The 15676-nt window shown below is 35.3% G+C and overlaps 1 protein-coding gene across 1 annotated transcript; it reads left to right on the forward strand.

The window, feature by feature from the left end:
• The first annotated feature begins 66 nt into the window (after window positions 1–66).
• Window positions 67–8465, forward strand: LOC128209015 (uncharacterized). The gene is made up of 6 exons (XM_052912811.1): window positions 67–178; window positions 1260–1428; window positions 2380–2434; window positions 3719–3939; window positions 5561–5723; window positions 6891–8465. Exons 1-6 carry the CDS (start codon window positions 161–163, stop codon window positions 7117–7119), a joined length of 855 nt encoding a protein of 284 aa, XP_052768771.1. The 5' UTR covers window positions 67–160; the 3' UTR covers window positions 7120–8465.
• The last annotated feature ends 7211 nt before the right edge of the window (window positions 8466–15676 follow it).

Genomic DNA, 15676 nt, shown 5'->3' on the forward strand with positions numbered 1-15676 from the left:
CATGGTTGTATCTCATTCCGTTTTTGTAAAAAAAATTGTGAACATAAGCGACTGGTACTGTACAGTAAATGTCAAGTTCATCATTGGACAGTCTCATGTGAAAAAGGTTTGACTTCAATAATCAACAAAGAACAACATCAATAACTTGACAAAGACAAACATGTTTACAGTTGCAAAAGTAAGTGGTTTCATATGATATTATTGTGTTCATGATAGAGTACTTACTATTCGCTCAGTCTCCGGACTAAATCTGGATGGTACGTTGCAGGGCCTTTCAGCATATGGCTTATGACTTTCATATGGCATATGGCTTTCAGACTGGCTTATGCACCAGTCAATTGTAACCACGGCTCCCCCAGGTCCGGGGGGATAGCCGGGGAAAAGGGCCGTGTTTTTACTTTCCAGGTGGCCCCGCAGGCGGCGGATGTGCGTTCATAGACTCATAGTATAACATTCCGTTAAAGACGGAAGTATATATGTTTAATTGGTTGGTAATATGCAAAGCCTGGGCTGTGTGTAGATTGAGAATTTACTGTATATAAAGACCAGCGGACCCCTTGCAGGGTTGAGCATGCTTTTCTCCGAAGGGATCTGTTGACCTTGTTGGCCTCTCACGTTATAAATGGTGGCAGCGGTGGGATTATGACAACTTCCGGACTGTAGTTGCCTTACCCATGAGTTTCCCTGGCCAAGACTTGGGACAAATCTTCTCAGAGGGGAAAGTAATGTAACGTTCTGAAGGAGGCGCATGCGCGTTCATAGTATAACATTCCTTTATAGACAGAAGTATGTTCATAGTATATATGTTTGCTTGGTTGGTAATATGCAAATTAGCAAAGCCCGGGTTCAGTGTGGATATGGCATGTATGTTATTGTATGGTTAATACCCCTACACCTAATGATCTTTATAAAACTACAACTTTCTTGCTAAAAGCTGTAACAAGACAATCTTTTACCAAGATATGGCCTAATGTTCTATTCTTACAAAAACGGTATATTTTCGAATCTGTTCATAATACTTCATTTTATTTTTATTTTGGTGCAACGTCAGGTTGCAAAACACCTTATCCAAGGCAAATGCAATTATATACTTTGATAAACGGTATATTTAATTAAGAACATTGATCAATGATTTTAGTACCTTAAGATTATAAAGAACTTTCACCAGTTGCTCTAAATCCCTGCAACAAAGGGTGTCAGCCCTTTTCCACCAATGTAGAGTGATATCAGTGCCCTGACAGCACTATTTTGAATTTCAGTCATTGCCCAGAAGCTGCAGAAATCTTCAGAAAACACAGAACTTGCTTGTTTTGTGTTCACCACAGTGCAACCACGTCCAACAGCGAAATGTTTTTTGGAGAAAAAAATTTGTTTGGAATGAGGACATGAAGTTCAATCTTTATAAAGACTATGACTTCTCTTACGAAGGTTTGTACCTGAGTATTCCTAGAAATAGAGAATTTTGTTCACTGCTTTCTTGCTGTATTGTGATGTTCTTCATCAATGTCTTTGATGTCTTGCAAAAACCTAAATCTGGGCCATCACAAAAAAAAACTGTTCAAGATAATCTAGTGAAACTTGGTCTTGTTATTACTCATATCTATAGTAAGACCCTTAACTTCTGCTTTACTATTTTTTGAGGTATGCCTCTTATTGATGAGCGTTGGTGTTCCCTCTACAGCACTCTTGTCACTACATATTCATAATACAAGTATTCCTTTGATTTTTAGGTTTACTATTCAGAAAATAAGGAGAGCTACATACATGTATACTACTCACCCTAGCCCCTATCAGGGCCACACCTTAAGGTTAAGGTTAAGGTTTTGCATCATGTATTGCATTGAAACTTAAAGCTGCACTATCACAGATTGAACGTTTTGACAACTTTTTTATTTTTTGTCTAGGAACGACCAAATTTTAAATACATATATTAATTTAAGTAATTTTGACATTATAGTAAAGATAGCGGCATACATGTAGGTATTCATAACAAACTATAAGTATAAAGAATGTTGCAAGTGCCCCATTAAGGTTCATTCAATGTATGTCAAAAGGGAATTTAATATATAAATAACCTTGCACCCTGGCCTTTTCAAATCCTGGCTGGAGCACTGAACTTTACCTTGAGCATTTCTCTAAAACTGGTCAAGATATTCGAATTTAACTATGTACACATTTTGCCAGACACAGTACACACATGTACAGCAAGGCCCACAACTCTGGCTTTAATGATTATAAAGTTATGCCCCTTTTTTGATAAAGTTATGCCCCTTTTTTGACTGTAGAATAAGTAATAGTGTGAAAATTTTGTCCTGCAGCGCTCTAATTTAGAATTTAGAGGCTTGGAGCAATATTTATGAATTTTCTTTTTGTTTTCAGGAATAAAGGGCATGTTATTAAACAAAACAAGAAAAGCATATGAGAAGGAACAAGGGTAATTTTTCTTTGATTTTGATGCTGAGGCCACAATTAATAAGTTGTTTTTTTAGCCTTACTTTGCCAACTGAAAAAATCCTTGTAACATGAAAGTTTTTAGATACCAGGTATATCTCCGATGTTTTTTCTTGTTTTGGTGTTTCATTTCATGATTAACGGGGTAGGAATATAAAATATTTTATCTACTCACCCAAATCTGAACATATGGGTCAGTATATGCCAAACAAAGATTTTTTATTGTGGCCTGAATGTTGTTTATTAGGTGCTGTCAAATTACAACTGTTAGCAAATAGATTTGCCATTTGAATTAGGTCTTTCAAACATTTCCTTATAATGGTTTCAACTCTGCCGAAATACACCCAGTGGTTGTTGGTATTAAGTATGATGTGGAATTTAAATTTTAAATGGTAGGCTTAGTGATGTTCCGATGATCGATTATAATAGAAAATCGATTGGTTGGGCCTGAAATTGGCAACAATCGATAATATTTAGTTATAATCGATTATCGAAAAAAATAAAAAAATTAGTAAGTGTTCACATGTTATCTTTAAGAAAATGGCTGATGAAAGCCAGAATGAGCAAGAAAATGAACTATTTTTTATACAACAACACTTAATAACTTCAATCATAGACATAAGGTATATGCATATAATGATTAAGAGTTTGATACTGTACATGAATAAAACTATAACTCAGGTACTATCTAGTATTTTAAAAACCGATTGTACTATCGATTACTTGAGTGGAACCGATCATCGATAGTAAAATTTTAACCAATTCCCAATACTAGGTAGGCTGCATTGGTGTAAATTCAACCAACAAGTGCGCTTATTGGTATGATGAAAGGTGGGACACTTTCAATTATGAAGCCCCTTAAAACTAACATTTCAGCGCACTGGGTAAAAACTTCACCTTTTTTCTTTGATTTGTATTTCAATATCAATTTGTTCAACTGATAAAGTCAAGCTTATTTGTATACAGAAGTATAATAATGTTTGTTGCAGTAATTACCTGTCCCAACATCTAATGATTATGGGTGTTACTGACATAAATGTTAGTGTTTCTATATACTTGTATATAAAGCTCGTAGCTTTTTTAAAGAAGAAAAGCTTTATAACCATAAATGTAAGTGGCTTGTAAAACAAAAAACATAAAAATAATTTTTGTGAAAATTTCTAAAAATATCAAATGAATTTATATGCAGTCAGATATAAAATCTATGAAAAAAGAGATGTTAATTAATCTATGCAATATGTAAAGATGTTCATTATTGTGTATTTAGATACTTGGAAGCGCGAGTGAACATGCTTGGTCCAGATATTGCCGCTGCCGAGATGATCCTGTTATGGAAGGGGAAGGTGAAGTTCGTAGACGATGAGATTTGGTACGAGGCTTACGAGAGCGGACAGTTGCCTTTACCAAAGCAGTATGATCCTGGATACCGGCTTGAGGCAGTCGATCTCTCTAATACCAACTGGACATTATTGGCTATGGAACACTTCAGTAAGACCATTTAGGATATACTGAATAATGTTTATATTTTCTCTCTTGGTTTTTCACATTTAGGTTAAAACAAAATATTGAAGATATGTTGTCAGGGTTCTCAATAAGTTTCAGTTGAACCGTCTCAAATAGTAAAGTAACCGACCAGCTTCTACTTATTCTACTGAAAATTCATTTAGTTGTCCAAATTTGAACCGGCCCTATTGCCATTTGAACCGTCCATTTTGGCCGGCAGCCGGTTCTTATTGAGAACACTGTGTTGTACTGACTGGATTGGGCTATTGTACAAGGCCTTTGAGGGTATATTATGTAGAAGGTAATTTTTGTTTTAGTTTATAACCAAGATATTTTTACTGAGTGAGTGCCAAAAGCTATATTTCGTGTGTGGCAAAGCCAAAATGAAGTAAATTAGTTTCTGTTGGTACTGACGAGTCGAAATTTATTACCATCTTACACTAAAATTAACAATTTTGTAAACAGCACATTATTTCGGAAGTTATTATTAAAATGTTATCGTAGGAAAGCATATATATATATGCTCGTTGGATTGGTTCATTAGATTTAGGTAAAAAATTTAGTTGACTTATTGTGCTATGGAACAAGGTGTTTAAGGATATTCTATATAATGTTTATACTTTTTGATTTGGGTGTTTAGATTAAGGTTAACAAAACATTATTGATAATTCTCTCTGATACCAGGTTGACTTCTTTGGCCATGAAACCTTTCCATAAATGCTTTCAAAGATAATGAAACATGATCTCCATGATATTGACAATAGTTTTAACCACAGGTGACAGTAACAGTCATGGGTGGATAATTTTTTCTTATTGTTGCTGTTGTTGCATATATATATATATATATATATATACATTATGTTATGAAGTTAAAAAACACTGTATCTGACTCTTTCTGCTTGTGTTAGATACTGTTGACGATAGCAATGGGTATTATACATGTCTCATTACTCACCTTAAAATTTATGATACTAGTACACTCAAATATTAGAATAAAATAAGCACAGATTAAACTTGTTGAATTGCTGCAGATCAGCAGTGTGTAGGGCTTCCATTCAGAATTTAAAACTGGAAGTATGAACTTCCTTGGCCATCAATATTGGAAGTTTTTCACTGAAATCTGGAAGTTAAAGTTTCCCAGAATACAATTTTTTTCCCAGTATTTTTTAAAAAGTACATTAAAAATCAAACAATTACCTTGCCAAATTCACAGATACATGTTATAATAATTCATTTTACTTCAAGACTTATTGAAATTATGGGCATAAAAGTAATATTGACACCAGGTTTTGATATTTTGAACTTCCAAGCTTTTGACTATGGGAGTTTTCTTCAAAATTATGGAAGTTTTTGTACTTCTAAGGAATTATGTTTGGAAGTTTTAACCCATTTCTAGGGAGTAATATACTTGCTTTAGCGGAAGCCCTGAGTGTGTACATGAATTAGAGTAGTAAAGATTTGAAAGATAACAACAATGATGTTTATGTTAACAATATTTTTCAATAGATAAAAGTTGACACTATTCTTATTTATTTAGTAAATTCCTCTAACAATTGGCCGACTGTAATATCATATATTAACTAAACATGTCTATTTTCTTGATCAGGATACCTCGACCACCTCGTTTATGTTAACCTATCAGGAGCCCAGTTTGTGACAGACTGGTATGTGGAAAGACTGGTATCTCTGTGTCCTACAATCGAGTGTCTCGATCTTGAAGGGTGCCAGGGAATCACAGATATGACACTGGAGCTTGTATCAAAAATCAGGTTGCTTGAATGTATTCTTTGCTTAATTACTGTGAAATCATTAAATGATTTATATTCCTGAAATGAAAACAGACAATTTCATGGTAACTTAAATTCGCGGATTTTCGCTTTTTTACAACAAATAACTGATACTGCAAAATCACCACGCGCCAAACTGGTGCTATGTTTTATCTACTTCACGCAGTTTATGACACTTCTATGGGACAATACACCAGTTAGCGCAGATAGCCATGTCAATTTATCGCTTGATCGGTAAATTCTTCCAGATCAAGGATATAAAATAGTGAAGCCATTGAATGTCAATTAAGTGATTTTTTAAACTGTGAAAACACAGAGGGTTTGATTTTGAATGAACAATCCTAGAAGATACCAGTAGCCAACTCACGAAATCCACGGACGTTAATGTCCCACGAATATTTATGATTTCACAGTATGCTGTTTTTTAGGGAAATCTTGTCAGTTCAATAACAAGATATATGGACAAACTTTAGAAGGGTTTATTACAAATTCATTTAAAGGGTGATAATTGTCTAGTGGTATAGGTGTTCGCCTCTCACCCTAGAGAATGCTAGGCGATCCCCACCAGAGGTTATTTTCTCACAGCCTCTCAAAATGAACATGAGTACCAGTTTCTACCCAGGAAACAGACTCAAGAGTGATTCTTTAAGCAATTGGCTTTTTCACAATCAAACTAAAAGAAATAAGTATAAACTCACAAATTAATTTGTCATTTTAATTGATTTAACATGTACAATAGGAGTCTCAAGTAATTGATTACTACCGCCTGCAATACATAACCTACTTTATAACAAAAAAAAAACATATAATCTCATTCCATGTTTATGTTTCCATAAGGGTATCATGTGACTTGTTAGTATCTCTCCTTTGGTTTGGCATAATGAATGTTTATGTCAGGGTGGTTTGGCGTCACTTCAATTGATATCATTGAATTTTCATGTAAAGTTCTTAAACTGTGGTTTGGCGTCATTTCAAATAATATCATTGAATTTTTATGTAACTTAAACTGTGGATTGGCATATTTCAATAAATATAATTGAATTTGCATGTAACTTAAAACTGGTTTGGTGTCATTTTAATAAATATCAATTAATTTTCAGGTATCTTTAACTTTACCATTCAATTTTCTCTTTTCTGTTTTTTTTTCAGACACATGAAAGTCCTAAACATCAAAGACTGTACAAATATTAAGCAAGCGGATGTGTTCAGTGTATTCCTAGAAGACTTTTGCCCTGATATACAGATTCTTGGGCTGGACAGTTTGCCAAAACTCAAAACATCGCTCCATGAATATGAACACAGTAACAGTCGATTTTTGAATCTGGGTGAAAGTGCTAGACATCACAATGAAGAAAAAAAGTGTGAAATGATAGGTTGATTTGGTAGTTTCATGTTTGAGCTCATCTGGTGTTAGAATTTATTGCAGTGGAAATGGAAGTGAGAACAATTCATTTTACATCACATTACTGCATCTGACCTACAGATAAGCTAGTTCCCCATTAGCATAAACAATAATTTTGATGCCTGGTGACTCCATGTTATTTTGCTATCTGCTATCAGCAGAAAGGTGATTGGTAATAACTTACTGATTACTAATACATAAAATAATTTACCAAAATAACAGTTAATAGTAAAAAGTTCAAGTTATTGCAGTTTGAATTTTGTTCTTTATTTTTTTGTTCTTTTTTTTTAAATAAAATGTGGCATGACTGATTTTTCAATCGTACAAGGTAAAATGCTAAATACATGATGTGGTTGAGGATGCCCTCTCGATGCCATCTCCATATTAAAGATTAGGAATGCTACTTCAGATTGATATTTTGTTTAAGCCTGAGTGATGCACATAATTTATAGATATTATACTTTGAATTCAGTCCAATATCTGCACTGCAGAGAACATTTTCATAAATATCCCTAGAGATGAAATGTTTTTTGCTGGACCAGAACTTCGATGTCTTCCGGCTGGATGAAATATTGATTCCTTGAAATATTAACGGTGCTAAACTTCAAAGTGAGTGAATATTCTTTTCATAGGACAAAACGTGACAGACCTTTGTATTTTTAGTTATATTGATTGGGTTTAAACTGAATTTTAAGGAAATGTATGGTTTTCATATATACATGCAACACTAGGAATGGCAATTTTTTCCAATCTAAAGTTTTGTCTGTTTGTATTGAAATGTATAAGGAAATTAATTAGTAGTGCATAACCTTCAAGGCACAAAAGTGTATCATTTTCACATATTATTGCTGTTCACAGAAGACCCTTTGAAATGAATCATGTACCAGAATAGTATTTATTTTACCAGGCATCATAAATCCACATAGCTGATACATTAATGTAGCTTTTATCAACAGTAAAGCACAAAGTAATGTTCTCACTTTGGTTTTCACCGCAATAATTTGGATGTATTCATTTTTTAACTCTTGGATGAATATTAAAGTGGAAGGGGAATATGTGACCAGTGATTTTAACAATAGTATAAGGCTTCTGTTAAACCAAGACACACATGAAGAAATTATGACATAATGCATTTTTATACATGTGTAAGTAAGACATGGTTGTAATTTTTGTTACTGGCTTGCCCAGGTATTTTTTCTTGAAATTTTGAAAATCTGGGTCTATGTACATGGACCATGTTAAAGTAATGGTGTTTTATGCATAAATAATTGGCTCCATGTCATATTTTCATCCGCACATTAGAAATACATTGATTGTTTTTACTTTTTTTTATACAAGAGTCTATTATATGTATTATGAAAGGGACTGTTCCAAGATTTTGGTCAGTCATGACTTTGTTAAAATTTAGTTACATGTATTTTCTTACTTTATGAGCATACGCCTAACAGTAACAATGATACTCTCTTTTAACAGAATGTTTTTTAACCAAAGCCTTTAATCATTGAATTTTCATGTACATGAAGTAAGAAAACTAGCAATGAAACGTTAGCAGCCTGGTGGCCTAGTAGCGTGAAGTTGGTTAGGCCGCCTAAATATCTTAATGAGTTTTCTTCTGGAATAACAGGATTTAATGGGTTTTTTACGCACACATCAACATCCTGTAGCGATCTATCAATGTTTACTTACTCCTGTGTCTAGGTCACCCGTTTTAGAATCAATGTTTCCTGTGCCGTCTTCAAAACATCGTGCACATCTTTGCCGAAGGCATCTGTTGACGTTAGTTTCAAAACCCACATCCACAGTATTTGTTTTCAGCGGCTGCATCCTGGGGGTACTTGGCGTTGGCGTAGGAGGAATGTCATTGAACGTATATACCTCCCTCACTGAAGGCTCCCTTCTTGCTTCAAGTGCAAACAATCTTTCCACAATTTGCCGGTCATGCTCTGACAGCTTAGTCTCCAACTGATCAATTCGTACGAGGAGCAATGCAAACATAGCAGTGGTTTTATCAGGTGATTCCGAGTCCCGTTACTAACCAGGCAAGGCTCTGGTGTCTGCTAATCTGCTTCAGGCAGTCCTTGCTGGGCCAGTCTGATGGTTGATATCACCTCTTCATCTAGGTGATATGCAGGCGGCTGAAGAACCTGTGACTATGTCCTTGGATCCTCCTGTCGGGGCCTCTGGACAGATGCATAGTCTCTTTTTGGCTGTCTGGAGGGCATCTCGGGCCTGAGAACCTGGATCATGGGCAGATGGGGCAGGTCTGCTACCTCATCCACGCTCAGTAAAACACGGGCTGCATCCTTTTCTTTAATAACCAAACAGTTATATAATACCCTTTTGTTGTGCAATTTCTTGATCATAGATCCAGAAGCATCAATGTTAAATACCCACTTTCCTTTATCACACAGTTTTTTGCCACTGTAATCGACTGCTTGTTGAAGGATAACACCATTAATTGGTCATAACATATTTCTTGTCATTCCATCATCTTTAAACATTTCTTGACTTACCATCAACTCTGTTAAAGGCCCGCCCCCCGCCCCAATGTCCGAAGGTGGGACGAATGTCTTCCAGCGGGGGACGAATATTCCCCCGGAATTCAAGGATATATTAAGACTGAAGGCAATAATGACAAATTGAAACCACTGTCTGTGAGTGAAGTTGAATGTAAACAAGCAACTGGGAGAAAATTACAATGAATATATCATTTTTTAATAAAATGCCAAAAAGAAAAATTATTATCAATTTTTACAAGAAGATCAAAGGCAAACAAATAATTACTATTTGGGAAATGGTAGACACAAAACAATATTTATAAAGAAGCATAAATACAATAGTTCTGTATGTACAGAAAGGTAAAAAGATGCTCACCTGGTAGCGATATGTTGATTGATCAAAAGCCCCTGGTCTAGTGTCAAAATCCCCTTAAATTCAAAACAAAGTTTTTTGTGCTTTCTACATGAGATAGTTTCCTTTTCCTAACTTCACCAGGCGGATGTTTTATCACTGGTTTGTTATTGGCAACACTGATTGTGACATTTCTCCCTCCTTGGGCTCGTTATGAATACGAAATGAGAATGTTCCGCATTGTTGCACGTTGTTCTTTGTCCACATATCCCACTTTCATATTTCACACAGTTCTTCGCACCTGTAATTGACTGCTCAGTAAAGGCCACCGCCATGAATTGGTCAGGACATATTTCTTTTATGTAATGTTCATCGTCCTTGAACATTTCTTAACTTAACACCAACTCCGTTTAAGGTATATTAAACACAGTGGGGGACCCTGTAATTTTTATCCTTCTCCCAGTCTCCCGGCGGGGGACGAATATCCACCGGAATTAAAAAAAACAATTTGACAAAGTGAAGGCAATAATGACAAAGTGAAATCACAGTCTGTGAGTGAAATTGAATGTGATCAAACAACTCAACATGGAAGAAAATGACTTCATGAATTACAATAAATTCAATTTAATGCCAAAAGGAAACATTATTATCAACTTATACAAGAACGGCAAGATGCGATAAATTTATTTGTAATAATGATCAAAGGCAAACAGATATGACTACTTGGGAATTGGAAGGAACAAGCAATATTTATAATATTTATGCCATTCTCTATTAGTCTGTAAGTCATCGTTTCTGATAGTTTGCAGAACCTTTTAATTGACTTTTGAGGGTGGAAGGCAATTAAATTGTCTTATAAAAAAAAAAAATGACATATTTTGTTCTTAAGTGCGTTACAGTAAACAGTATACAATATTTGCATATGACATCAGTGTTTAATAAGAATATTATGATTTATATAAACGCATACATACAACACTTCTTTATTTACGAAAAGGTAAAACAAGGAATTCAGTACAAAAATGTCAAAATCCCTTGGTATGATCTCCAGAAATATGGCATGTTTGGTTAAAGGGTCCATATGTAGAGCACCGTGGACATTCCACTCAGATTTTGCTTTTCTTAGTATCTTTTCACTTTGAAAGTTGGTTAAGGTACCTTCCTGTTGTTCTTCGTTCTTCAATTTACCAAATTGTAGACTACTATTGCAGCTGTTCAGTCTTGAGTTTTTGTGCTTTATGCGTGTGATAGTTACTTTTTAATTTCGTTAAGCAGTTGTTTTCCCACAATTTGTCAGCGGCAACACTTATTGTGACGTTTTTCCCTCCTTGGGTTTGTTATAAATCCGAAAGGTGAATGTTCTGCATTGCTCCACGTTACATAGACCTTTGGCCAAAAAGGACCGGATATCCTTTCCTTCCTGGAAGTTGAATTTTGTGGTGTAAAAAATTAAAAAAATCATCACACATCGAGGAACAATTTCATTCAATTTCAAGGCTTTGCAATTTGTCGAATTCCGTTTCAATTTCTTTTGTCCTTTAATGGACAGGAAAGAACTAAATTCGTTGATTGTTAGTACACTATTAAACAACGTTGGGAGTTTATCCCTCTCTTTTTGGGCCTTTCTGTCCATCTATATAGTCTGTAGAGCCAATCCCTCCCTGTTTTGAATAATCACTTATGATATTCATTGTCTTATTTCATTTCCCCAGTAAATAGTTATATCCTTTCTTTTATTACACTGTCGAGTCATAAGCTTCTTCTTCCATTTGTGCAAATAGCTCTCTTTTTTCCCACTCCAATCTACTGACTGTCGATTCATATTTTTCTTGCATTTGTTGTGCATGTCATTTTAACGTCAATCTGTTGACTTAGTCGATTCTTTTTTTTCTTTTTGTTGTGCGTAGCGCTCTATTTTCACTTCGATCTGTTGACTGTTCATAATCATTTTTTAGTGCGTATCTCTCTTTATTTCCACTCCGATCCGTTGACTGTGTCGTTTCGTAGGTCTTTCATTTTTTGTACATCTCTTTATTTCTTCTCCAATCCGTTGACTGTGTCGTTTCGTAGGTTTTTCATTTTTTGTACATCTCTTTATTTCTTCTCCAATCCGTTGACTGGGTCGTTTCGTAGTTCTTTCATTTTTTTGTGCGTATCTCTTTATTTCCACTCCATTCATTTGACTCTGTCGTTTCGTAGTTCTTTCATTTTTTGTGCGTAACTCTCTTTATTTCCACTCCAATCTGTTGACTCTGTCGTTTCGTAGTTCTTTCATTTTTGTGTGCAAAGCTCTCTTATTTCTAGCCCTATCTGTTGACTCTGTTAATTCATTATCTTCTTTTTTCACTCCAATATATTGATGCATCTTCTTACTTCTTATGTTTTCCATACCGCTCGTCTTTATTTTCACTCAAATCTGTTGATTCAGTATCCCCTTCTTTCATCTTTGGTGCAAACAACTTCACTTGATCTGGATATATGCAGTGTAGTACGAACAGTGGGAGAGAGATGGGAATATGCAAGTCACAACGAGGTAGGGTTGTTCTGAAGCCCGCAACTGTCTCGACGCACATACTATTTTTTGTTAGATTGTTTACGACTCATTGATAGGTTTTGGACGGAAAGAGTTATTAAATACGGCAGTTTTACATTGGATGGTTTTAACACATTAAAGACATTGATTTCTCAACTGTATTAATTTTCACAATTTGCAAATGTTTTTTTTGTTTTATAATTTTCTTGGCACAATCACCGGTGAAAAATCTTGGAGAGCGGTGTGGCACTCTCTCGATTTGGTTGATGTATTTTGTAAATTATTGTCCCAAACCACTGAGCTGTATTTTTAAACCTGCATTCGTACAGATTGGTCAGTTGATAATAAATATATTTTCTTAATTTTTCAGGGGATATGTCTTTACCCCAATGGCATAAGATAACCTTTTCTAGCAGATGTTTAAATATTCTTATTTTTTTTAAAGAAATTTAGATAAAACCAGTCTAGTAAAATAGATATGATACGTATTCTAAAATAATCTTCCATTTATAATATACCGTTTCGGTTTCCTCAAAATTAAATGCCTGTCAAGATTTTGTTTAAAGATGTACGTTCAGCAAGAATTTGGGTTATAAAACACAAAAATAACACAACTGTCTTGAAAAGGCATCCTTATTTTAGCGTTATGCGAAATTTCGTCTCTAGATTCCACTCCGATAGTATGATATTAACGCGAATTTCAGACCATATTTATTTTTTGTTGGTTACCAACAAATCCACTATGGCCTACTGGGAGTTATTCCGAGCAGTTCCGAAAGCCTTCAAAAGTAAACGGAGCACAAGCACGTGACAGTTATGAATAATCAATGAGGTCAGCATAACATAACAAAGATGGACATATGAAGGTGACAACCTTGTCGAGCAGTGTTGTACTCTCTCGGGTTGATTGATGTCTTTTTGTAGATTAGGGCTCTTAACAACTGAGCTGCATTCAAGAGATGATCTTCTAAGGTGAGGAATGCGGTTTTCCTGGTTGATTCTGGGCACTATTTAAATTTGTGTTTCAAAAATGAGAGTTGGATTGGCTTTCTTGGTGTCAGATATTGGTGATGTGACTATTAAATTTGAGGTTTTGCGAAAGTGAAATGACTGGATTTTTTCTACCTGTGTCAGGATTAGTCTGGCAAGTTGGTAAAAATGATAAGACTTGATTGATGCTCATCACGTAGCACTTGAACTGCATACACAACTTCGTGCCCCATCTCTCGGGTTCTTTCAAGTCATCTTGCTGTTGGATATGATCGCGTACTGATTTTATGCAGAGGTGCAGGAGACAGTCGTTCGTAAATAGGCGAACAGTTGACGTAGTATGGTCCGGAAGGTCATTATTGTGGCATATGAATATAAGCGGAGATAGTTCCCTTCCTTGTCGGATGCCAGAGTCAACGTTGACTGGTTCTGTTGTATCACCGTCCACTTCAAGCTGCATTATTCTGTAGGTTAAGAAGTCACGGAGCCAATCTTTGCGATTGCAGACTTTATTTTAAGATTTTATTTGTCAAGTAGATTAGTATGTGGCACGGTCAAACGCCTTTGAAAAGTCTGAACTATACATTTATTTTTGGGCTCCATTTCGAAATGCTTTGATATGTCGTGTGTAGTGGTTATTACTTGTGTATGAAAAGTTAGATCGAAAGCTGTGGTAAAGTGAAGTTAGATTTTTTTCATTACTTTTTCAAAATCGTTTTTATGTGGGGGGTTTCCACTCCCGATTTAATGACTCCCTTTCTCTCTTTTTTCACTTTAAGTGAATACCCCTCTATGTCACACAAGACACTTGATCTGTTATCTTCCTCCCTTTTTGTTGTATATGCTCATTTATTTTATTTTATTTCATTTCAGAAGTATATCTGGCATTTGTTTTGCAAAGTCATCTGATTCTACCTTATCTTTCATTTGCTGATAGTTGCTCTTTTTTCTCAACGCTAGAACGATTTTTGGGGGTAGAATGCGCATACAGGATGTTAATTTATTGATAAAAACGTTAATTTATTAATGTTTTGAAATACTTAAAAATAGAAAATAATATTAGACCGCCGGGTCGCCTACTTCACGCTGCTGGGCTGCTGGATCAGCCTTTTTTTAAATCCTTATAATCGCTACGAGGTGTTAATTTGTGCATGACAGCGTGAAAATTGTTATTTATTACGAAGAGAATGCTGTGAAATAGAAAATAATTTAGGCTGCAAAGCCGCCACCTTTATGGCGCTAGGCTACCAGGCCGCTAATTTCACGCCGCTTGGACGCTAACTTCACGTACATTCAATTTCAATTGCATTACTTACGCCTTTGACAAAATATAGCATTTTCTGTTATATTTAAGAACTAAATGAAGCTCTATTTTGATGAAGTTTTTAAAAAATTGTTTGCTTCTCACATTTCACACAAAATATGTTTTTTCGATGTCTGACCTTAAACAATGCGATGAGTCTTTTTTACTCTTATTATAGACTTATAGACGCTCTGCACCATTATTGCAGACTGGACTGCCTTAATATTTTGTTTAAATGGATTTTTTTAATTATTTGTTTTTCCATGTTGTTTTCACGTTGAATAAAGTTACAGTATAAATGCCAAACTGATTGAAATAATTGTTTATGTTATGACCTATAACTAGACGTCCTCTCATTGGTCCACAGTTCCTGAGTTTTGGTGTTTCCCTGATCGAGTTTATACCTATTTCATCAGCTACAGAAAGACTAACGTTCCGAATGGATAGTCACCGGTGATAAGGACGAAACTGTGAAAGATCCAATAACGTCTTTTCCGAAATAACTGCCTTGCCATGTATGAAAAAAAACAGGGAGCAATCGAGTATTGGCAGAACGACTTTGATCTCGCCTATGCCTCTTGTCATTACCAGATCATATTCATTGGCTCCCTAGTCAATTATTGAATAACATTTGACTTAATCATAATGACCCCACGGTTTCCGATCTATAACTGAAGAACGCTTAGGCCCAGATACCTCAAACTTGGTAGGCAGGTTGGTAATGACAAGCGTATGAACTCTATTGATAATGAGGTCAGTGGTTTAAATGTCAAGGTCGTTGTGACCTCGAGCTGAAAATCCGTTGAGGACCAATAAATAAAGGCTGTCCCAGTATGTCGTAGGTACCTCAAACTTGG

Source organism: Mya arenaria, chromosome 11, assembly GCF_026914265.1.
Source record: "Mya arenaria isolate MELC-2E11 chromosome 11, ASM2691426v1".
Taxonomy (NCBI): domain Eukaryota; kingdom Metazoa; phylum Mollusca; class Bivalvia; order Myida; family Myidae; genus Mya; species Mya arenaria.